The sequence below is a fragment of the Calypte anna genome, chromosome Z (genome assembly GCF_003957555.1).
Source record: "Calypte anna isolate BGI_N300 chromosome Z, bCalAnn1_v1.p, whole genome shotgun sequence".
Lineage (NCBI taxonomy): Eukaryota > Metazoa > Chordata > Aves > Apodiformes > Trochilidae > Calypte > Calypte anna.
The window spans coordinates 10,802,305-10,827,154 of record NC_044274.1 but is presented as its reverse complement, the minus strand read 5'-3'; the positions used below and the strand labels follow the sequence as shown (position 1 = coordinate 10,827,154).

The following is a 24,850-nucleotide window of genomic DNA, read 5'->3' as shown; positions in this document are numbered from 1 at the left end:
TCCAAAAGCTAATAGCAAGAAAGCTTCCTCTATCTATATCTCACAAAAAAATAGAATTCCTGCCAGCCTACATAAAAATAAACACGCAGAAAGTGGTTGTAAAAAAAATTTAAAATTCTCATCTGAAAGATGCACTACAGTTTTGTCTCACCTGAGAACTAAGTAGCACGAGGGCATACTTACCCTGACCCTATAAAAACAGGGAATGGCAAAGGGCACATGGGCATTTTACGTCTACTGCTAACACAAGAGTCTTAACCTTGAGAATTGCCTCAGCCAATATGAGATACTGATGGGCTAGGCCTGAAAGAGAAATAGGTCATCACATTTCCACTACTGCCAGTTTAATTGCTTCACTTAAACCAGTATTAGCTAACTTACACTAACTGGAAAGATACTTGTTATTTTAAATGAACACTGTTGTATGCAGTTCAGAACACTTAGCACACATCTTGCCTGCAATTTTAAGCAAGCATTTGAAATTATTTTCTTAAAAAAGCTAGTGAAATTTAAAACACTCCCAGGGGCCACCATAGTTACTGGATCAAGCCCTTCCAAATCTCATCTGAAAGCAACGGGAGCTATATGAATGCCTGAAGAGCCATTAGCTGTAAATGCTGAACCAACAATTGACTAATTTAGGCATAAAGAAAATTACTTTTCCTTCTAATAGACCTCCTCCTTGCCATAAGTGTTTCCCCAGCTATTCTACAGAGCATTCCTTTTACTCGAAATAAAGCAAGAAGCCAGACACCTGAGAGGAGAAAAAAAGATTATGACATCAGCTCAGCGTTAAACTCTCACAGATCTGAAACAGAGCCAAGGCAAACAGCAAGTATCAGCTGAAACAGATCACAAGACCACTTCACAGCAGCAACAGCCACGAGGCAAGCAGAGAGGCTGCAAAGAGGTTAACCCACCTATCAGACAGATCTGGAGAGCGCCTGCTCTCTATTGAGCACTGGCGACTCGTCACTTGGCTAGATTCAGATGTGGACTCTAGGTCAGCTCGGCCACTCACAGTGGAATCTATGCTATCATATCGCCTTGGAAGTAAAGAGAGCAAGAGCAGGGAGACATGGAGGAGACGTGGTTACACAAAATGAACATTGCAGAGAAAAGTCAGTGCTTAAAAGAGACAAAACCGAAAGGGAAGGTGTGCGATTCTGAAGTCAAACTGGCTCTCGGCACAAAATACACTCCAAGGGCATATAAGAATAATACTTGATATCCTTAGGAGATGGGGTGGGGTGGAATAACATTCATGTACTTCCATCAAAGGAACACAGTCATGTAACAGCTCACAAAGAGGATCATAAACACTTTCAGAAATACCTAAGTGTCAGGGAAAAACCCACAAAACCAAAAAACAGCCAGTTTCAACTGAAGCATTTTGGCACAGACAACGTTTTGCCCAATTCAAGGCAGGCTCTGACAGAACTCTGTCTGGTTTCTCTGGGTCTGCCCAGGACAGCCTCCTACATGCTGTCATTTCCTCAGCAATCACCAAATGCGGTCTGCCAAGAACATCAATTTCATAGGTGACTGCCTGGTCCACAGAACTTGGAGCTGCTAGGAGCAAAAGTCAAACACAATTTGGTTTTGCAATACTCAGCTACAACTCTGTTTTGGAAATATACAAGATATTTACCTAAATGCTTCTTTTCATCCATCTCTCATTAATAATACCTTTCTGGTATGAAAGACAATCCCATATAGCTTCTCAGGAAAGCATATTTGCATTTTCTAAGTTTTAAGATTAAGTATCTACCAAAAAATCTTGCCGGGCATGTGAAAAAATCAACTTTAGCTTTTACCATTGAAGAGCATAATGCAAAAAGGGTAAAATTTAGTCTTGGTCATACAGCCACAAGGGCAATTGAATTCATCTTCAGGCTTTTGGAAATACAAAATAAAGAACATTCTTACCAAGGGGGGTGAGGTAGAATCAATTTAATGCATATAAAATGCTGCAACAAAGTTTAAGCGACTGCCTCTTTCTTCCACACTCTACACACCCACTCTCACCAAGCTGACCAGCACTGTCTAATCTCTTCTGCTTTCCCCCTCACACTTAACCAATCTGTTATTCAAAGAGCAGTTTTGCAAAGTTTCTGCAGTTGCCAGCACACCCTGCTCCAGCTCACAGCCACTGAACCTGGCAAGTTATGGTCTAGTGCTTTCTATTTAAAGATAAAAGCAGTTGTAAAGCTACTGATTTATCGTCCAAAAGCTAATATAGAGTAAGTAAAATACCTTCCACACAGCTCAAAGGAAACCAGAAAACACACTATTCAACATGATTTTTAAAAATTTAAAATACCATTCTAATTGGCACTTTCTTCTTGAGTATGTTGTTTTGTCAGAGCTAGCAGAGGAACAAAAACTAACCTAGAACAGAAAAGAAACCTGCCCCAAGAAACAAACACCTAACAGGGTACCTCTGCTAGGCCCTCTCTTGCTGGCTTGGGAGGCCATCCATGCCATGGTACCCAAAAAACTAATTTCACAGTGCTCTGGCCATCTGAAGGTGAGGTGAAAGCAGAACCAAGAACGAATCACCTCGGAGTCGTGTGTGTACCTGTAAAAGGCAGTTCACTAAACTTCTTGCTCTGAAGTAACATCTTTGTTTTGCCTGGTTCAGAGCAGAGTGCCAGCATTAACACAACACATCACACCCTCCTGTCAGAAGCCTTTCAAAGCCCTTGAGCTGGCCTGGAACCCTCTGGGTATCCCGTGGAAAATCAAGAGGAAAAGAAGCGCTGCCCACCAGCAGACAGCACCCACCTGATGGCCAAACGCTCTCGATAATCCAGACCATGATTCCGTAAGGAGCTGGTGCAGGATTCCTGCAGGACCCCTTGCTGCTGCAGGCGTGATGGGACAGGGAACTGGTGCACGGAGGCATTGGGCTGCACGGTGGTGTGGTAAGGAGGAGGGATGCTGTTACTGGTCTCACTGCGATAGTCGCTGTCCCGATCATCCACAGCGCTGTCAGCATCTTCAAAAGCTGAGAAACAAAAGCAGTTAAGGGCACAGCTCTGCCAAGATGCCTCCCTGGGACAGTGGAGCCCCTGTAGGAAATGCTATTTCTGCTATGGATCTGTCTCTCCATCTGGCAGCTGGTAATAACCCTCAGTTCTCTCAGGTAGGTAGCAAGGAATTCCAGTGATCTCTTCCAAACCCTTCTCTCCCACTTTCAGTCATAGGAGTTTATTTCTCTTTAGTCACTCCTAATAGCTAAATTAAGATGTTTTCATTAAAAAAAATAAGCCCACAAAAAAAAAAAAAAAAAAAAAAAAACAAAAAAAACCAAAAACAAACAAACCCCACAGAGCAGACCACCCTGACAGCCAAAATTCAGTCTCTTTGGCTGCTGTCAAAATGAACATTTAGTTGTTAGGGGGTAAAAAAAATAATAAAACAAGAGCAAAAAAACTCAAAAACAAACCACAACAACAACAATAAAACGAAACAAACAAACAAACAAAACACACACAGGTACATCAGTCTGAGTTCAGTAATCAACACTAATGATAGCTTTCACAAAGAAAGAAGCTCTTTTCCCAATGAGTCCCTCTCCTAGTAGAAACACTTTGGCTTGCTAACACTTCAGAAAAAGAACACAGAGTTACAGCAATGAAAGGTACTAAAAAAACCAATATTAGTGTCTGGCTATGTCTGGCTGTGCAGGATGCAAGGTTATCTTTGCAAGCTTAAAGTGAAATGCACACATCACCTGGCAGTGGAATGCACCATTAATATGCTTGAAACAAGTGCAAATAAAGATCAGCCATCATTCACTCCACCACCAAAAGTCAGTCTAAAAAAGAACAACCAGATTAAGGCCCCTCTGGTAATTTATACAACAGTATGTGTCCTACAGAGACATGCACCATGAGCTGAACAATCAAGTGGAAGTGCTGTTCTCGAGCCAGATCTTTAAAAACAAACAAACAAGCAAAAAAAACCATAATTTAATTGCTGAGATTCCAAAGAGATGCAATGCAGCATCAGGGAACACCTTGTACTTCCCTGGCACTTCCCACATCTCCAATTCAATCTCCATTTTTTAATCTAGGGTAAAGTTTGTTCTTAGTCATTTTTTCAGTTCCTAAAGTGATGGATGAGTAGAAAAGAACCCCAGCAGAAAGCACATCTGCAAAATACAAACCACTTGAAAAATCCTGGCTCTACTCTTTTAAGAATAATCAATTCAATTTTATTGTCCACATGGAAAATGCAGTTAACTCTTCAGCTTTTTAGTAGTCTAAATGCCGCATAGTTCTTGTCAGGTTCTACACAATAGAACAGAAATGAAAAGCAATCATACACTGCTTTATTATGCTTTATTAAAAGCACAATGCCCTTCAATTCTATTACAGTTCAGTGCTTAGGAGAAACACTCCAGGCATGTTATATAAAAACAATTTGGTATGCCAAGAGTGCCAGATCATTCTGAGAAGCACCAAACTTCCAGTGTATGGAGCAAGATCTGTATGTAGATCACAAGGCACACACCATCCACAGAAGGGTAACAAGCTATTAGTCATCCAAGCAATGTCATTGCTGAACACTTGAGCCATTACTGTCTAATGCACAGCAATTTTATTGGAACGTAAACAGCGTTTCAAAGGCTTTTTTCATGCCTCATTTTGCTGCTTGACTAATTTCTTCTTTGCATCAGACATAACTCTCATTTAAGTTAAACTCTAACTAAAGCTCTGGTATGATGCAAAGTTTTCCCAGTGATGGCTGCATAATCACTGTTTGGACAATTGCTTGTATGGACTTAAGGTAGGCCAGCTGAGTTACAGGCTCTGGTAAAAGATACCAGTCCATCAGAAACACTGGATAAACAGTTTATCCCACCAGAAAAGTAGAAAAACAAATACAAATCAGCGGTAGTTTTTTGGGTCAAAACAATAGGGAACACAGTAACTCACTAACATTGGGCTAAACCATATCAGGGTGTGCAAAGATTTACTGTTATGGTTATCAGGAAGCAGCACAGGCCTTCTCTGGGTCAGTGACTCTGCAGAGCCAGTGGGTCCAGACATTTCCAAAATCCCTGATCAGACTGTCACAGAAGAGCTGTGTGGATTTGTTAACCAGTCATGGACCTCACTTCTGCACTATCAAACACAGATTTCCCATATGAACCACAGTATCTATAAGCAACATCTAAAATTATCCAATTAGAATAAATGCTAATCAAACATTTACAGCACATGTGCTTATTAAATGTGGCACCAGAATTTCTCCCAGTTCTTACTGGTGTTTAGCAAGAGGAAGTCTCTTAGAGGTCATGACACATAATGCCCCCCTGATGACATGTTTAAAAGAAGCTGGGCTGCTAGGCTGAAAAGAAGCTGCTACCATCAATGTCAAATGAACATGTTGTGTCTCTGATGCGTGTGCCATGCACCTACAGCATCCATAGATGTTAATACCAGGCAGAAATCCTCATCTGACTCATAAATAAGGGCCAGCTCCAGAAACTCCTGATCATTCTAGGTTGCAGAACAATCTCATTTGATTTAACAGAAGTGTTCACAAAAAAAGACATTGCTCAGTCTGATGAAAAGGACCAAAACCTGGCCCACAATTTGGCTTATAGCATACATTTCTTTTGGAAGAAAGTAAACCAAGAAATGCCTGTGCATTGTGATGATCCCTTTCATTAACATACCGGACACTTAAATTTCATTTAAGGAAGACACTGACAAGAACTTACAGATGCAGCATCTCTTCAAAAGGGTAAGTGGTTGGGCCCTAAATCCATGCTTCAGCAAAATAACCCTCACACACATATGGTGTGATAAATTAAAGCCCTATCTTCTTCAACTGTATGATTCACCAAATCTCCCATGAGGAAACATTTAGCTTAGCCTCAGTCCCTGAAGATCAGTAGGTTAGTAACAAGATCCATAACAATAAACGAAAAGGAATTGTTTTACCCCTGCTTGAGAAAATTCACGTGTACTTAAGAGCTCACCAGGGATGAAAACTGATTCTTTGTCACTGGACCCACTGTGTGGAGAGTAGGACAGTAAGGCTGCAGGGAAGGGCAGAAGCATGCTCTTCATATGTTAATAATTGAATATTCATGCATATAGGCAGCATAAGAAGAAAAAGTATTGGACAGTCATATCACACAGCAGGATTTTATAAAGAGTGGGGAAAATCAAGAAAGGACATAGGTCCTCTGAAGCAAACTGCCTCCTGGAAACCCTGTTACTCCTCCCCACTCCTGCCTCCAGAAATTACACAACTGCTATAGGGCAGAACACAAACAGCTTTTAATTTACTGATCTCAACAGCATATTGCACAGACCTGTCACACCCGCTCTATTAGTCACATCTAACCTCTGGCAACTTTCTTTACATCAAGCTTCAGGACAAGAAGGAAAGCTAACAGCAAAATTATTACAGTTGGCTTGATGAATGCACTTTCAAAAATTTTGTTTTAAGCTCCGAATGCACAGCAGGTGTTCCTCTCAAAAGACTGCATTCAGTTGAAATTGCCTCCTGCTTTTCTACCACTGAGTTGTCATCAGCTATTGGCAGCTGAGGTCCAGTCCCTGATAATAATTATCCTCCACAAACTTGAGCAAAAATTGGAACAAGAGCAGTAAGTGCACAAAAGTCAGGCACTCGGGAAGAAGGAGGTTTCTGTGAGTTTCTGTGAGTGCATCCTAAAACCCCCACTACTTTTGCAAAATAAGCCAGTAAGCTTCTCACAGCTTTTGTCTGTTTTTAAAACCATAAAAGAGAAGGAAGTTTACTAGCTGAAGGAATGACTTACAGTCCAAGGCCAGAAGAGATTTTGCCACCTCCACACCAGGCCCTTTGCACCTCACCTATCCCACCCTCCATCCATTTAAATAGTTTTTCATAAGAGCAGCCAACAACTTATTGTCCTAAGTTTCAGACCAAACATTCCACCACCTACCAAACTATGGTCACTTCTGACAATCAAGTATTCTCTGAAATCTTATAATCAAAATGCACAGAAGTTTAAAGAAGACTACTGAAGTAACAAGGCAGGGAAAAAAACCCTGAAAGGATAGAGGGACATTTGAGGCTCTTCTGTAGCTTTCCATGCTAAAAAAAATCAAAAACTTTAGAGCAATTATTTAAGCATCACTTTGCAGGCCAATGATCCATCCCATGGGCCTCAACTCACCACTTAAAAATATATTAGAAATTTGCATAATTTTAAGACAGCAACTAAGCAATAGTCAGTCTTCAGTTCAGAAGTTTTGATAACCTTGTTTTTCCCACTTAAAAACAGTTTCTGCTATTGAAACACTCAACAGTGAAGAAACAGACTGGCTACCTGAAGTGCAAAGGTTGCCTTGAACACCTACCCTAGTGCTTTAAGTCCTTCCCTTTCCTAAAATGAAACCAGGTCAGCAGCTCAAGACAGCTTTTCTAAAGTGTCCCTTGCCCCACTAGCACTGCTCTGGGCTATAGCACTCCTGTTGCAAGAAACTCCCACCAGGAAAAAAACTTACAGCTACCAATAAGCTGTTCCTGATGCTTCCTTGTCAGTTGCTGTTTAAAGTTTACAAGTCAAGGTGTATTTTTCATCACATCATCAGGCTCACAGTGTTTACTTAGAAACATCATGAACACTGTCCCAAGCCAGCTTATAACATTGCTAAGATGATTTCAAAGAGGACGGTACAGGAAGGATGAACTAAAGGGACACAGTGAGCACCACGAATACAAACAGTTTTTAAAACAAAACACCATGCACCAACACTTCATACAGACAGGAGAAACACTCTCTGCACAACCCTCCCACATCTCTGACTGACTGATGTCTAGCCACCCCATTTGCCTCCCAAACACAACAAAACTGGACAAAAAAATAAAACTACTTAGGACAGTGTGTATTAATAGCATACAAAAGTTTAGTTAATTCCCAGTGATCTTAACACACCTCTGAGAATAATACCAAACAATTAAGACATCCAACACGGACAATGTGAGGAAATTGATCAACACTGCTGATGCCAAAAGAACTTATGGTCTGATCACAAGCAAGAGAACAAGGAGGACAAAACACATTGTGGGAGAAGAAATTGGAAAGTCAGTGGTGGAAGACATCTAAAACAAGTACATATCTGAAATGCACTGTAACATTAGTCAGACAATAGACTTAAGTTACTTGGCAGCAGTAAGTATCCTTTTCAAATGGCATTATGTCAAAAATGGAAAGGTATCAGGCAGAATCTCCTCCCTCCTGGCAGTGGTCGCAGGCACCCTTCTTTGCATGCACCTCAGCAACACCCTCAGCTTTTTTTTGACACAAGGAACAGAAACATTTGTTTTAAGAGCAAGGTCTTACATGCAGTAGAAGCCATGCACTGTAGCTAAGCAGAAGCCTTGTCTGTTGGAACTTGTGAGACTTCCAGAAAGGGAAGATACTTCCTTCATGCACATTTTGCAGAAAAATTAAATAAAAACATTGGGCTGTGTGGCCTCTGCAATAGTTCACACACCAGTCTTCAGGTGTGGCCATCAGCTCCACATATGAGACAGCAGCAGTACCCAAGTTTTACCTTTTTGAGCCTGGTAAGCACTAAAGCAAAGCTCTACCACTTTTTGCCATGGTACCGTACCATCTGAGCTTGAATATGCTACAATACCTACAAACCTTCTGCCACCCTGGTGTTTACCAGCCAGTTCTGCTTTCAGAATGCTCATATTTGTAGCATTTGGAATTTCTGTGGTCACTACCAGCATTTCTTTGCACCTAAGTAGAACGGCTACTATCTATTCCCTTGTATTTTTCAGCTACTGGCAACATTGACTTGAGGTGACACGGGAAAGAAGACCAACAAAAAAGAAGGCTACACCCAAAAAAATGGAATTATCTTGAAAGGAGGAAAACATGAACAGCCTGGTTCTGTCTCATCCTCAAATTCCAGTAAATGGCACAAGTAACAAATGTAAAACATGGGGAAAACAGAACGAGACAGTTAAAAAAATGGACAGCCATCCACACAAATATGAAGACTCAGTAAAAGAAAATACAATGGAACATATTTTCCATATGCATAAATATTTCCACTTTCCTTGTACTGAAGAATGCCGTATCACTATAGGATCAGAAAACTTGCAAGAAATCAAACTGTTACGTACTCAGCTGCTCTCCCCATCCGAAATAACTCCAGTTGCCTGCATGTAACACAAATGGCAGCAGAGAATGGGAATAGAAAAATAAAGCTTAGAGAAATAAATCACAACCATACTTTTCACGTATTTAAAATGCCTTATAGATAAGCTTAAAAATGTAATAGATTTCTTGTCTTTACAAATACAACATTAAATTTATTTTGAGGCTTCCTCTTCACTGTCCAATTTGCTTATTTATAAGACACTTTGAAGATTAAGATCACTATAAGCTTTAAGAATAATTTAGTGATTATGTATTTATTAACACAAGTAGACAAAATATTAATCAGAACACTATGTAGCAAGAACAGTTAAGCACTGTATTTCCTAGTATACACATTATGAGGGTTACAGACAGAATGACCGAGAAACCAAAGTCCAGTTAAGAACAATAAATTCTAGGCTAAACTGTACAAGTCAAGCAGTCAAAGTTGCTCCACACTTCTGCCCCCATTCCAAAAATAAGGTAACTCTGTGTTGAAAGCACCACCAGTAATAATAGCATGAAGAATCTTTGTATGTGTAAAACAGCATTAAGCAAAGAGTACCTTCATAGCTAGATATAAGCTGGCAAAAAGCTTAAGAGTTTTCACAGCATCTTAAGGATGTAAGTAGTCACAAGTTCATTCTACAACAGCAAGCAATTCCCTCTATTTTAAATTACAGGCAACAATAAACCCATACTAAAGCTAAGCTGCACGTTGGTAAGATGGCCAAATGATTATTTATTAATATCCATATTCTGACCCAAGGTCATACTCGATATGACAGAGGCAACAAACTACTACATACAACTCTCAGAGCTGCTTGGAAGCATCCATGAAACTGCAATTCCAAGAAAAGGTTCAGAAGCATCATTTCTAGTAGACACTATGTAAAAACACTTTGAAAAGTGAAGCTTACATAAGTATTGCTATCTACAAGCAACCCATTATAAATAAATCCAGAGAACAACCAAGAGCTTTCTGTCCTGACTACCAGCCTCATCTCTAGTTCCACAGATTTCCAGGAAGGGGATATCTCAGAGGATGCAATATATCCCTGTCCCTGACCTCACTAACAAAGTTAGAACAGGACAGTTCTTGCTTTTAGCTAAAAATAGCAAAAAATAGTTCTGAAAAAAACAAATCTTTGGCATAAGACCAGCTAAACCATGACAGGTTCTAGTGATTAACTTGGCTTCCCCAGGCCCAGAGTCTCTGTGCACAAGTACTACAGAAGGGCTCTGGTGCCTTTTCAAGGGAGAAAACGTTGAGCAGGAAGAAAAAAACAAAAAAACCCACCAAACCATAAAAATGTGGACTACCCCAGGAAACAAAAAAAAAGTGGGAGAAAAAAAGGAAGCCCAGGTTTAGTCCTCCCTCCTTATCTCAGTACTAATGAAGCATCAAAGCTACAGTCAGATTGTTCCTTCTTTCACAGACATAAAATGTTTATAAAGCAATGCAATTCCTTCTTTCACAGACATAAAATGTTTATAAAGCAATGCAATTCCTCAGATACATCTCAGTACTTGCAGGGTTCCTGGACTCCAGGATCTCACACACATGTGGTGCTTTGCACAGGCACAACCATGGCTCAAGTTTAAATGACACTTCTATTATCTAGTAGAGCTTTAAAGGTAGGTCGTTTGCTTCTGACTCCTACAGAAGCAATCAGAGGAAAAAAGTAAGCCATGTATGTTTGCCCTGGTCATTAAATGAAGCAGCTCTGCCCACGTATGTGCACAGAAAAATTCAGTATTTTTTATAGCACTGATTTAGATAAAGCCACATATTGAACTGGCATACTGCTGAATACATGCAGTATACATGGAGTATCAAAGTGCTATTCCCCTAATGTCTACAGGCATAACAAATACAAGCTTTTCTCTTGTTTACAGAACTTAACCAGTGAGAAAAATGGAAGTCCAGAGAGCCAAGCACAAGATGACTACAGCCTGAGACATCACAAATGCTGCTTCTCTGGTCCACAGCAGCACGTGTGACAAGCCTGGACAATGCATCTGAACCAGCCATGCTAGCAAAAGGAAGATGTACCCAGATGCATCAGAAGCCTGCCAGGATCCACCAGCCACTGTTTACATGGCCCTGACCACAGGACTATTATCTCAGATTTATTTTTTACAAGAACAACAATCCATGTATTGCCTAATGATCAGGTTTTAGAGGCCTGAGTCTGTTCCAAGAGAAAAGGAAAGGAGAAGGAGGAACAAGCAACCGAGCTGGCAAAGAAAAGTAAAACACATGCAGCAAAGAGAAATCAGGTGAGACAAATAGAAGAAAAGGTACAGAAACGAGGCAGGGAGAGCAGGAGCATCAGAGAGGAACATGGCAAGAGGGCTGATAAGAAAGAGCTTTGCTTGTGGTAATAAGTAGTTCACATTAAAGAGAACACAATTTCCTGCCAATGTATAATTCAAACAATCATCTATGTCTATCTAATTCCTGAAAATCTCAAGCCACTAACACACAGATAGCAACCTCAGCATTTCCTGCTATCAAAAAGGTTCCTATCTCAGGTAAACAGTAAGAAGCAAAGGAAGTCAATACTCAGTGCATTTGCTGCCTGGATTAATATTAAAGATTCAGAAAAAACTGCAGTACCACAGCATTATTGCCCTCAGACTACCTGCTAGTTAAACTCATGTCATTATTCACAAACAACTGCAGAGGTAACACCCCAATTCAACAGGGGAAGAAATATGAGAAGATACTATAAATTTCAAAAAACAGAAGGCAAATAAAAAAAACTAAAGAGGAAATGGAGCTTACCTGTCCTTTCCCTTTTCCCAAAGATAAAACTCCCAGAATGACAGCCTCTACACAAACCTCAGTGCAAACCACTGTGGATCTTTGAGGAAAAAAACAAAGCCTCACCCCAGAAACCACCCCAGACTGCTCCTAGCCCCTAATTCCTTTACAACAAATGGTCTGATGGTTGGTGCAACACTACTTACGGTTTCAAACTGCAACAAGGAAAAAACCACCAAGTGCCAGAACCAAAGCCTCACAGATACAAGGTCTGCCTTTGGAGAAGAAACATCACCAACACCCATAGACAGAGTCCTCAAACTGACAGTGATACCCATGGGCCAGCTTTGTACCCATCTAACATGATTCTGCAAAGTTCCTCATAAACATCATGAAAACCCCATGGTCTTTGAAAAGTAAATTAGAAACCATTATTTCCATGCCTAAGACAAATAGCAGTCAAAGCCCAAGCAGGGCAGGGTGGAGAGAAAAGCAGCAGGTGCCTTCAGACACCAGCTTCTTATTCTGCAGGTTTTCTCACACCAAGAAGCTGCATTTTGGCTATCCGGGGCTCACTACAACTGGAGACTAAACTGAGAAGGCAATGCTGCAGGAGCAAACAGAAAGAGATGCAGTAACAGCAAAGGATTTTCAGCCAGAATCTCAAAACTCTGCTTTGTTTGTTTTTACTAACACCGACTTGACTTCAGTGTCTAACATTTTGGATAAAAAATGAATTTACTAAAAAATTCAACACATATGCTGCTTTACTTAAGATTCAGAAACTAAAAGTATACATCTTTGTCCTTCAGTGCAATCACCAAAGACCTGGACTGACAGTCTTGGTATTTTGAAGGTTAATGAAGACAAAATTTCTTTTTAGCCTTTTAAAGTTGTTTTTCTGCTTCATAAAAATAATACGTATAACCTCAAATTGTTAAGAAAAAAAAAAATCCCTTCCAGATCACCCCTGGGAACAAATCTAAGCATGTACAGACTTGATTTGAGAACACCAAGAAGTCCATACAGGTAGAAAATGCAAAGTGACAAGTCTAAAAACATACAACAATAACATACATTAACACTGGAACGGATTATAAATCAGACTAATTACTCCATGTGCTCTTAGACACTAACAGTGTGTGTCTTGGTTATCACATTATTTTGTATTCGTAAGTTTCAGTACTCAAAAAATGAGGTTTCATATAAACTTCCAATTAAGGACTAAATGGTGCCAGAAGCCTGGTGATTTGGAAGCTACAACATTCTTGTCGTTAACACATTTTATAAAGCATATCTAAGTTCCCAGTCAGCTGAACATAACATATGCTTGTTCTGTGTCTCAATTATGCAACTATTCAAGGAGGAACTCCTCCTCCTCACTTCACACTGTCAAGCTTGGATCATCAGGGACACTACAGAAAAGTAGAATATTCCAAGTATTTAATGCAGTCCAATTTAATTGCCCGCATGCTGTTTTGTTTTATTTCTGTTTACAAGTGTCTGAGCTTGGCTGAAACCAAATATCCCTGCCAGAACATTATCATTTACTATTGTCCACTGCTTACAGTCATGATAAATTATTTAATCCTCCTGCTATATCCCATGCTGAGTGAAGACAGAGAGCATCTAAACAATATAAAAGCAAAACTGAGCTCCAGAAATTACACTATATTTGCTACCATAAAAAAGTGTTTATTGAACATGAACAGATCTAGGAAGGTCCTGGTCAGTTCATTCTTCTATGTTCATTAAACCTTTCCCTTTAGTTTCTAAACTCTCAACATAGCACACAGGTCACAGATTTCATAAAAATGTATCTAATTCTAGTATTCAATGTACCTCCCTAAATTAAACACGTGGAATTTTATTGGAACACACTTCTAAAACACAAAACAAAAATTGAATTGTTTTTTAGAACAAAGTTAAGTTTTCAGTAAGCAGGATGACCAAGAAGGATTTATAACAAGTATCACCACTTTCAGCTCATCACAGAATCATAGAATCACAGATTGGTTTTGGTTGGAAGGGACCTCAGAGATTACCATTTCCACCTCTGCTGCCAAATGCAGGGACACCTCCCATAAGACCAGGTTGCTCCAAGCCCCATCCAACCTGGCCTTGAACACCTCAGGGATGAGGCCATCCACAACTCCTCTGGACAAACTGGACCAGTGTAGCAGCAGCTTCATGCTAAAATGTTCTTCCTAATAACTGATGTAACTCTCACCCCTTTCTGTTTAAAGCCATTCCTTCTCATCCTATCACTTCCCTTGTCAAAATCCCTCCCCAGATTTCCTGCAATCCCTTCAGAAAGTGGAAGGTGCTGTAAGTTCTCACCAGAGGCTTCTCTTCTCCAGCCTGAACAACCCCAACCAGCTCTCTGAAGCCTGTCTTCATAGCAGAGGTGCCCCAGCTTTTTTTTTGCTTTTTTTTTTTTTTTTTAATTCTATTTTGGAACACCACAGATGAGAGCTAAGAGCTCTGCACAAAAGGAGATCAGAAAGCACAGGAGGGAATCAAGCTAGAAGTTGACAGAAACAAGGACAGGTATTAGACTAGGACAGTAAAGTGCTCTCCTTCCTCATCACTCCTTCTTCTTCACAGCATTTTCCCTACTCTAGCACTCAGTTTACGCTGACATTTTGGAGTATCTTCGGTCACTAAATGAAATAACCCTTCTGACTACCTTTACTGTGGCTAAAAAACATCAGCCTGAGAGCTGAGAATTTAAGCAGGGCTTGGATCACTTCTACATCATTGAGAGTATGCACGATTACAACTCACTAATAACTACAGCAAAAACAATCAGGCCAAATGCCCCTTTATTTCCACTTCAATAGAAAAAGAGTAACATTTTAATCACTGCAGTAATATCTAATGCAGCTATCTCATCTTCAAATTTCTGGGCCACTGAGTCACACTGACTATTCTGATAAGAGATGTAAACAAAAGAACTAACAAAAGTTTTATTTACACCTCATTAAATACTTGGATTGTACCGGATCACCTAACATTACAAATGTGCTTCTGGAATATACTGTTGTACAGCAACTGAGATAAAAGATGTGGTGCGTTTTTTTCTTATGATTTTCAAACGTGGACTTTCAGTAGAAGCATCAGTGCTCCAGGACGTCTATTTATGGCTTGTGTATAATGCTGAGCAATAATTTTTCTCAGTTAAAAATTTATTATCTGATTTTTAAAAAGGTTATATTCCACTCCGGTAACCAAATTCAAATTAATTTTCTGTTAATGCTATGACATTAAGGGATGACTAATGAAGTTTCAGAGGCCTTAAAAATATCCTCAGCAGAAAAAAAAAAAAATCATAAAGAGCATTAATCAAATTATGAAACCTAGAGTGATAAACCAAGCACTTTTTTTTATCACTGCTTTTAAAGTAACATGTCAGTATTAGCAGCATTAAGAACAGGTTTGGGTTTGGGGCTTATTTAAAAATCAAAACTTTAATTCCTTGTCAACACCTTTCAGAATACAACTCATACTGTATGAAAACAACAGCTAACAAAGGACATTTAGAGGATTAGTAGCAACGTCACTGATCTGCTCTCCTCTAGAGCTCAGCAGCAAGTCAAATTTTGTTATTGCCTAATCTTTTCATATAGCCAGTATTGTTATTTTTAGTTTCCATTTGCAGAGTACTTTTTCAATCCTGTAGTAGCAGCTTTATCCTTAAAATGCAGACAGACATTTTAGAGCAAGACCTTGAATCTGTGTTCCTTCAAGCAGATCTATCATGCCTTCAGCCAGACCAGGCAGTAAGTACCTCAAAGCCACACAAAAAGAAGTCCCTCAGGTGAGATTTGTCCTAGACAAAGAGGAACAGGAGCTGCCAGTCATCCAGAAGCAGAGAGGTTGGGGAACTTGCTTTCCCAGCCCATCAGCAAACTAAAACAAAACAGCTCGTACAATGGTTTCATTTGTACAGTGAAGTCTTTTTCCCTGCTTAGCTTAATTAGGGGGAAAAAAATTTAAAAAAGGAAAAAGAAAGTCCTTCATGTGTCCTGTTTTGAGTTATGCTTACACTGAACATTTTCTGAGGACTGTTGTAAGCCTCACTGCTTGCAGTATGGCTGGTAGCTTTACTCTTCCCAGACCACAGCTTTTCAATGACTGCTGCAGCATCTTCAGTGTCACCCATCCTTTATTATTCACCTTTTTCTTACTCTTCCCAAAATGGCCTGGTCTAGAGCTTCCATAGGTTTCTTCTGACCTCTGTTGCTTTGAAGTGCAGAACCAGGCTGGCAACCAGAAAAAAAATGCAAGAATCTAGACCTACAGCTGTATAACAAGGAGATCAGCATCCCCCCCCCAGCAATCACAGCCGACTCTGCTGACTGCCAGTGCACTGCTGCAGACCATACATCTCTGTAAATAATTATAATCATCAAGTTGCAGCCTGATTAAAAGAATTTTGATGCTGCCTAGCCTTCAGCATCTCATATAGCATATAGGTTTTTTATACAGTGTTACCAAAGAGGGGGAAAAAAAAAAAATCTCTCTTAATAGTACATTTGCTGCCATCGTGTCAATTCTCCCTGTTAAACACTGTTGGACAGCAGCCACCATCTTCTTTGACTACAATAAACCACAGGGCACAAGACAGTCAGGCAAGTGTACATGCTCAAACATTGGATGACTATCACTTCATTCCATGAAAACAATGCAGCTCCTGCCAACCCAGCTCTTTAAATCAAAAGCTTTACTCAGCTGCCTTGGACCCAAAGCCTTCCCAGATCTGTGCACTCAGTGCCAACACCTCAGCTGGAACCAAACCACCCACACTTTGTAAATTCTAGCAGCAGGGTTCACGAGCCCCATCCAATGGCACATTAATGGCAGCACAGAGATGCTTCTATCCACAGAGTGGCACCCTAAACACAGAACCAGCGCAGATGTCATCTGGGCTTGCTGAAGAGTCAGGTGCAGGGGAAGCAGTCACCTGGCTTTTTAGTAGACAAAGCTCCTCATCAGTGCCATGGACAGGACCATCATTTCAGATTAGAGTCAGTCTGTGTCAGTCTGTGTGTCAGTCAGTCAGTCAGTCAGAGGAACACACAAACCTTTCAGATTCACCAGTGGAATCTGAGGTCCTAAAAAGAGACCTAATGGACATTAGGAATAAACCTCTTATAGTCAGCTGTTGGTACTTTTGAAATGAATGTGTAGATATTAACAGAATTTTGCCTTACACATTTTGCGGAAATGAGAGTTCTTCAAATATTGCTGGGAAATAAGGGTCAATACAACAAACAGAATTACACCCATTCCTATAATGTGCATATATTTGGACGATTTTCAAGTAGCTAAAAAGCTGCTTATGCATCTACAACAAACGTGTAGCATTTTCTCCTGCATGCATGTAACACATATACACACACACACACACACTCCAGGCAACATGTATGGTTCCTTCATACTCTCTTGGATATGTTGTCTTGCTCCTTTCTTCCTGATCTACTGGTAGACCAAGCACAAGATAGCTCTGATTATATTTGCTGGTATACCAGTGTATTAAAAAAAAAAAAAAAATTTCTTTCCTCATTGCATCAACTCACAATCCAGAGCCAAGGAAAATATCTACCTCCTTATGCTTGAACAAAAACAAAAAACCCCACAAAACCAAAAAATTATACAGCAAAACGCACAAATAACACAAAATGAAAAAAACAAAGTCAAACCCAAAGCCCTGGTAGACAGGGCTTTTACAGAACATGCATGACTGAACTGTGGTGTGCTGTGGTCTGTCAGGGTCTTAATGTGAAAAGAGCAAAACCAAGGAAGCAAGACTCTAGGAAGTGGAAGAAAAAAAAATACAAGCAGAGAGGATAAAGCCCTCTCAGAAAGACTATCTGTCAAAGATAAGAGGACAGACAAAACATAATCAACTGACTGATTCAACGGCACTTGGATTATCTTTTCTGAGAATCACACTTAACAAACCTGCTCTCTTCCAGATCTGTAAACTCCCTGAGGTACAGGGCAGTGTTTACAGTAGCTGATACTAAGGAACACTGACAAATCTTTTCTTTCTGCACAGATACAGAACACCTTTCTCATCCCAGTTTGTACAGTTTCAACCATAAGTCAGAGATGCTTTTAAAATGCCGGCAGTGATTCATTTATGGATCAGAACAGACTTTTATGCAGACATAAATGATCTTGAGCATAGAAGGAAAATAAATCTATAGCTACCACAGTAAATAACTTAAGAGCTATTGACTCAATGCCAAAATAATCAAGTAACTTTTTTTTCCTCACTCTGCTTCCGTTAAAGTGAATTTCCAGACAACAAAGGTTTGCTTCCTTTTTAATTTACATTCAGTTACATGTTGTAAGGAGTAAAAGCCAGTATGGGGATTATCCAACAATGAGGTATCAGGAAATTAAGAATTAAGACTACAACTAATAGAAATGCTAAAAGAATCGGATCAGTGGGCACTATAGTGCTTTACTTACTGCTGGGCATCACTGAAAGTTAAATCAACTGGAAACGTGATCTTTCTGGGGCACAATACATAAGTAAGCACAGAAGTGGTGAGGTAAAGTGAAATGGTTAAAGATGATGAAGGAAGAGACAGGAAGTACCAAAATTAGTGGGGCTTAGAAATGACTGTGTGTACAAGAACAGACCCACCTGCCTCCCTTAAGAATAGACAGGAAGCCAGAATTCCACACTACCTACGAAATCACAGCTCATACTCATCTAAGAACAAAACACCATTTGATACTGTGAATGAGGCCTTGAAAGCTTCATAATCTCTGTAGAAATCTGAGTGCCTAGGCTGGGCTGAGATTTCCCATGGCACAGTGCCAAAGCTCACACATGATCAAACTCACCCTCACAGATAAGATGCTGGCTTTCAGATATGGCTCAGCTTTTTTTCTCTCATACCCTGCTCCATCCTTCTTCCTTTCCCCACTCACGGGAGATAACAGAACAAGTTGCACCCATGCAGGATAGGGGGAAATAATGGTACAAAAAGATGGGCTTGAGAAAGGGAACAGACATGAGTGAAAAACACAGAAGCAGAACAGAGCAGAATTATAATCTAATTTTAAAATGCAAGGACATGTATTTCTGCATTTAATGGACCTGAACTTGCCTGCTGAAGTAGGATTTTGCCTATCTAGAACAAGGAAGCATCTTCTGAAGAGCTGCAAGAGACACCAGTGATGTGCAGTTATACCATATACTTCTTGGAATGCAAGCTATATGGAGTATTTTGCTGCACTTCGCTTTATAGCACAGCAGATTCTAAGATAACTTGGTATTTTCCTTAGGATTTGGTAAGACATGAGGCAAAAAATACTCATGCTCATGAGGTTTTCTGCCCCTTCTAAATATCTAGTCTGTTGTCCAGCCGATTGTGTCCTGCTCCCACCAGCAACCACATCTCATCTAGCACACCATTATGGAAAATTCAATGGTCTTACAAATATTCCCGAGATTATTTTTATTATTTCCAAAAATATACTTATCAATTATCTAAACACAATGTAAGCAAGAACACTCCAGACATATGTGTTTCAGCTGAGGAAAAAACACCCACCCTGCTCCTACGTAAAAGGGGGTTGAAGGCCTGTGCCACATGCAAAGGTCAGGTCAGCTTTCAAAAGAGAAATAATCAGTGCAGCTCATGGATTGAATTATTGAGTTCTCAAGGACTCTGCTACATTCAGGCAATCTTAGAACTCTTACACACAGATTGATGCAGGCAGAGTCCATTTTTTAAAAGCACTTCTACATTAAATGCCTATTTTATATTTGTCCGTGTAAAGAGATATTCATAGATGTTTGATATTTGCAGGCAGGCAGGAGATAAGCAAAAGTACATATCATGCCACAATCTTTATTGAATGGCTAGAAAATTCTTGAAAACATTAACCACATATTTCTATTAAATATTCATCACCAATTCTAATGACTGGTTTAATCCCATCAATGATTAAATTAATTCTTAAGTGATATTAATTGTTCAACACAAGGCTCTTAAATTATTTAGTATAAAGGTTTGCTTTCAAGCAAGATGCAGTCCATTAACAGGCCACAAAAAGGGTATCTGCAGTTCTGCTCTTTACTTTGTGTCTCTTTGCAAGAGCTGAATTGGTTCCCCAGGGAAAAAACAAGCTACAAGAGCTTGTGGATGTGAAAGCACCGTGCTATGGGAACAGGGGCAGCTACTTACCCTACACAGAGGCATTCCTCCCTTCCTACCCACACATCCCAATACTGAGAAGAGTCAATCAAACCAGCCTCCCTCTAACAAAAGCAAACTTCAGAGCACATAGCCAGGAAAGTCATTCCAGCAAATAACACATTTATTTCTTGGACACTTTGTATCAGACTGATTGTTATTTATTTTTTTTATTTTTTTTTTTTTACATTTAGGGATACTGAATACTATGCTGGTATGATTTACTCAAATACTAGTTTCTCCAAAAACACTTGTTATGTGTAGGCTTTACAAATCACTTGTACCCTTCTAACTATTTAAAAACAAACAAAAAAGTGCTTTATTTTTACATACACTCTTTTAAAATCATTTGGTCTTAGCTAGGCATTACTACTCAATAGCTTCACATGGCTTAGTACACGTTCCAGCTGAATACCACACTCAGTTGGTTAACTTCCATGTTTTGTGGAACATAGGTTTAAGATAACACAATAACAATACACAGATAAATTAACTCTACCAAGAAAGGTAAACATTAATTAACATTTCCTAATGGTAACAGTTTTGTAGAAATCCAGTAATCAGCCTAATGAATAAACAGCCTGAAAAGCGTAATATGCACATTTTACAGGATTTGAAGATAAAAGATTTCTTTAAATTATGAGACTTGAATTTTATTGTTATTGCCAAAAGTAGATAAGACATTCATAAGACACATCATTGAGCTTTCATCTACTGTAGGTTAAAAGCAGTGTTTCAGAAATCTAATTCTGCAGACCATCAGATATAGTATGTCCTAGGTTATTTTTCCATCCAGGCTTTCAGAAGCATAAAAAAATGCAAGATGAGATAAGCAGAAATTAGTAAAACTATTTTTCATCCATCAACACAGCATTTAAAAGTGATATCAAAGAAATTAGGCATCAAGTACACAGACCTCTGACATGCTTAAAAAGGCTACCAGCAGTACTTTTCTCACATATATTCTCTTCCTCTTAAAATGTCATATAAATAATATTCAACACATGATGCTTAAACACACCAAAGACTGACCAAGTTATATGAAAAAACCTCAGCATTTTCTTACTTGTTGTGGTATTGGGTCTGAAAATCTAGGTGACTTTGAACACATTTTTGTTTCTGTCACACCTGAGCACAGAAACAGGGTAAACACTCAATTTTCGACTTCACTTTCTAGCATCAGAAGCTGTAGACCACCATTTTGAGGAACAGGTTTTCATAATTAACAGAAGTTACTGGCTTCACAGCACTTTTTAACAAGAAAATATTGTTCAGATGAACCACTGTGTGACAACTAGCCAGAGAATGTAGAGTACATACAGAGGGAAAAAATGTTTCAAAGAAATAAAATCTAACTTACAACACTGGGAGGCAGCACTGGGCAATGGTTGCTTCTGGACTTTATCCTGAATGGAATACTAAAGAGACAAAAAAAAAAAAAAGAAGAAACACAGACTGGTAAGAAAACAAATGGTAGCTTTATGATACAGCTTTGAAAGTACAGCATGCCACAGATAAAACCTCCCTCATATCCTCAAAGCATTAAATATTCTCCTTTTATCAATCACACTCTCAGAAGTCTCCTCTTTTTTCACTCCAAAATCAAGCATTAAAAAGTCCACAGGTGGTTAAGGTGAAATCTGCTTTACTACAAGCACAGGCCCTATTCTTAATTCTGAGACCTCAAATTATACACCTAAGAGATCTGGTTCTCCACACCAAAGTGTCACTGTGATGAGAAGCTCAGAACTGAGGATAAACCCATCTGCAGACAGATACTCAAGCACAGCTTGAACAGTTCAGAACTCTGGTGGGCTCACAGCAACACAGCAGTAGCTGACTGAAGCAGCCAGATGATTTTAGTGTGCCTGCAGGACAGTAACACAGCATTTGTCCAGCTAACACACACACAAACTCTTCCATGATTCACTGTATGCACTCCCAAAGTTAAGAATTTTTCATCTCATTTATAAAGTACTAAATTAGAGGGCACAGAGGCATTTCAATTAGCCAGCTCTGGCTTTTTACAAAGCTGTTTGTTACAGCATCAGAGCACTCCCTAGGGGAATGCCAGTGGTTTTATTTTGTTACTCTCCTCTGTCTCGTATTACATAGAGATGTGAGAAAATTAGGACAAATGAGTTAAATAATAAGAACAGTCTTTTTTTAGGAAAAAAAGGCCCAACGACAAAGGAAGTGGTGACTTAGCAGCCCAGTGCTGCAACCTGTGGAAAGCAGGGCCACAAGACAGCCTCTCCTTGGATTTGACAGGGATTAATGACCAGCTCTTTACAGGGAAGGTGAAAACCTACAGACCTCCCCTGTGGCTATCTTCTGATCCCTGCTATTTAAAATGCACCCTGAAAGGTGGTTATCAGTCTTAACATCAGCAAACTGCCAACCTGATGAGTTAATCAGGACTGTGAAAAAAAGAAGTGCTGGATCCCACAGCACTGACTGTATGACAAAGCAGTGAAAGCAAATCTGTTGAGAAGGAATTTCAGCAGAACAGGACACCAATGGGTTCTGAGTTCTTATACACAGAGATCCAAAAATGGCAGTAGCTTCTTCTCTTTCAGGTATCAGCACAATATCTAACAGCAGTTCCAAGGAAAAAACTGAATATTACGTGTTTGTTTGAATGAAGACTGGAAGGCATTGTTTTGACACCATAGAAACTCCATGTGAACCTGCTTCTTGAATACTACTGTGCAAGTTTAGTCTGTTCATCCATTGTCTCAAATGGAGATAGAACAAACAGAAAAGGTGAAGGCACAAAGTTATCCTGCACTAAATATCACTTTGCAGACTAGGACTTTGCATCCCAAAAGCCATGTAAAGATGAGTGTCACAGAGTGGATGAATAAGCATCAGTGATTCAGTTTGTCCAGATAAGCCTGCTTTCAGCTGGTTTCATAACATAGGGTTTGTTGGCACAGAACAATTAAGTTGTTTCTTCAGGCAATACACAACTCTGGTGCTGAACTCCTTTGCCACAGCATAACTGAGCTGGGTGTGAGCAAAAGGCCACTGACCTTCACAGAAGAAAAATCTCACACGTTCTTAAAACACATAGATACTGTCTCTGGTTCTGTAAGCTCCTGAGCTACAAGTCTCTGCAAATCAGAGAAATATGCAAGGAAGATACCATCCCCACTCTGGGTCACTCTCAGGCTTTGAACAAGATGAACCTTAGGTCAGGCCCTGCACAGATGTTGTTATTTTATCAGAGTGAATATCCATAATAAATCTGAGATCACTAGGTCACAAACAAAGAGAGATGATTCTGCTACAGTGTTTGGTAAAAGCGTGGACTTGGCAGTGCATAGGGATGACACTCGAGGGAACAGCAAGCCTCAGAAAGCAGCAAGCATCAGTTCAGTGAAGCACTAGAGGGCACCTCTGCTTCACTGAAGTACCTGGAACAGGCTGCTGCCTCAGTCCACACATCGGGATGACTGACAGGCCAAATAACAGACTGAGCTTGTTGCCAACTCCATCAGGTTCTCAAACTTCTAGGAAGGGAGAAGAGGTTTCCCTGAAGCTGTTACATTTTCATCCACCCAAACACTCATCTGTCCTCAGCCAATAAGAAAACCCACCTTATTTTTCTCCATCTGTACAGTAAACCAAATCATTTGAATAAGTATTACTTGAATGGAATAATGGAATTCTTGGAAAAGAATAGACTAATGAACCCTAAAAGCCGACTACAGCCACACACAGAACACTTTACAAGTTGTCTTACATTAGAAAGAATAAAGGTTTAAGCAAGCATCACATTCCTACTTAATGAGGCTGACATCAACACATAAAGGTGTTTGGTTTTTTTAAATGCTAAACTTCTGGTACAGGCATTAGTATGTCAAATCTTACTTTGCAAAATGCATGAACTGTAAAGACAAGATTTAACCATTCAACTCTTCTAGTCTTGCTAAAAAAGATATTGTAACTTGGTTTATAGCTGTTTAGCTAACAGTACTCAGTTCCAAGGAAGATTCAGTCCCTTGCTTTGTCTTCTTACCAGAAGCAGCTAACGGCAAAAATGTCCTTTTTATAACTTTTTTTTTATAACTTTCATAAATGAAGAGAACCTACCACAGCTTGTCAAAAACAGTTTAATATTCTTATGAGATAAAACATAATGTTCCTGCATGCACATCAACAGAACAGTTCTATTTGAGCACTTCTAGCATGCAGAAAAATGTTTCTCTCCTTAGCACTAGCAGTGAGAAAATAATTCTCTAAACAGTTAATAGAAGACTTGGTAAGGGATCAACCTTGACTAGTTAGAGTAATCACAGGGACCCAATACAAAGGCCAAAAGCAAGTCACAAGGCATTCAGGGCTACATTCATCTTTCAGGTTAGATATTTACCTCATCATCTCCAAGTGAATTTATTTGTTCTAATTTTCTGGTCCAGTATCTGGCCTCTTCTTCAGGGATATCTATACCAAAAGAATAAGTCACACCATTTTATTGATCAAGTAAATTCACATTAATCAACAGTAGCACTAAAACAGGGAGGGCATTCTAAGCTGGCATCAGAAAAATAGTTTTGAAGCTACAGGACTATCTTATTTTAGCACTCTGATTAAAAATAAACATTGTAAATGGTAAGGTGGTTCAAGGGCTTACATTGCTTTCTTGTTTAAAGCTGATTAACCAAATGCACACTGCACAAA

The 24,850-nt window shown here is 39.5% G+C and overlaps 1 protein-coding gene across 1 annotated transcript in view; it reads right to left on the bottom strand.

Moving 5' to 3' along the window:
• Nucleotides 1–24,850, bottom strand: part of UNC13B (unc-13 homolog B) — a 211,865-nt gene that overhangs the window by 143,738 nt on the left and 43,277 nt on the right. The window contains exons 6-9 of the mRNA XM_030467074.1: nt 24,543–24,613; nt 21,525–21,582; nt 9,157–9,192; nt 2,788–3,010 (exon numbers count right to left, since the gene is read on the bottom strand). Coding sequence (XP_030322934.1) covers nt 2,788–3,010; nt 9,157–9,192; nt 21,525–21,582; nt 24,543–24,613 — 388 coding nt within the window. The remainder of the gene's footprint in view (nt 1–2,787; nt 3,011–9,156; nt 9,193–21,524; nt 21,583–24,542; nt 24,614–24,850) is intronic.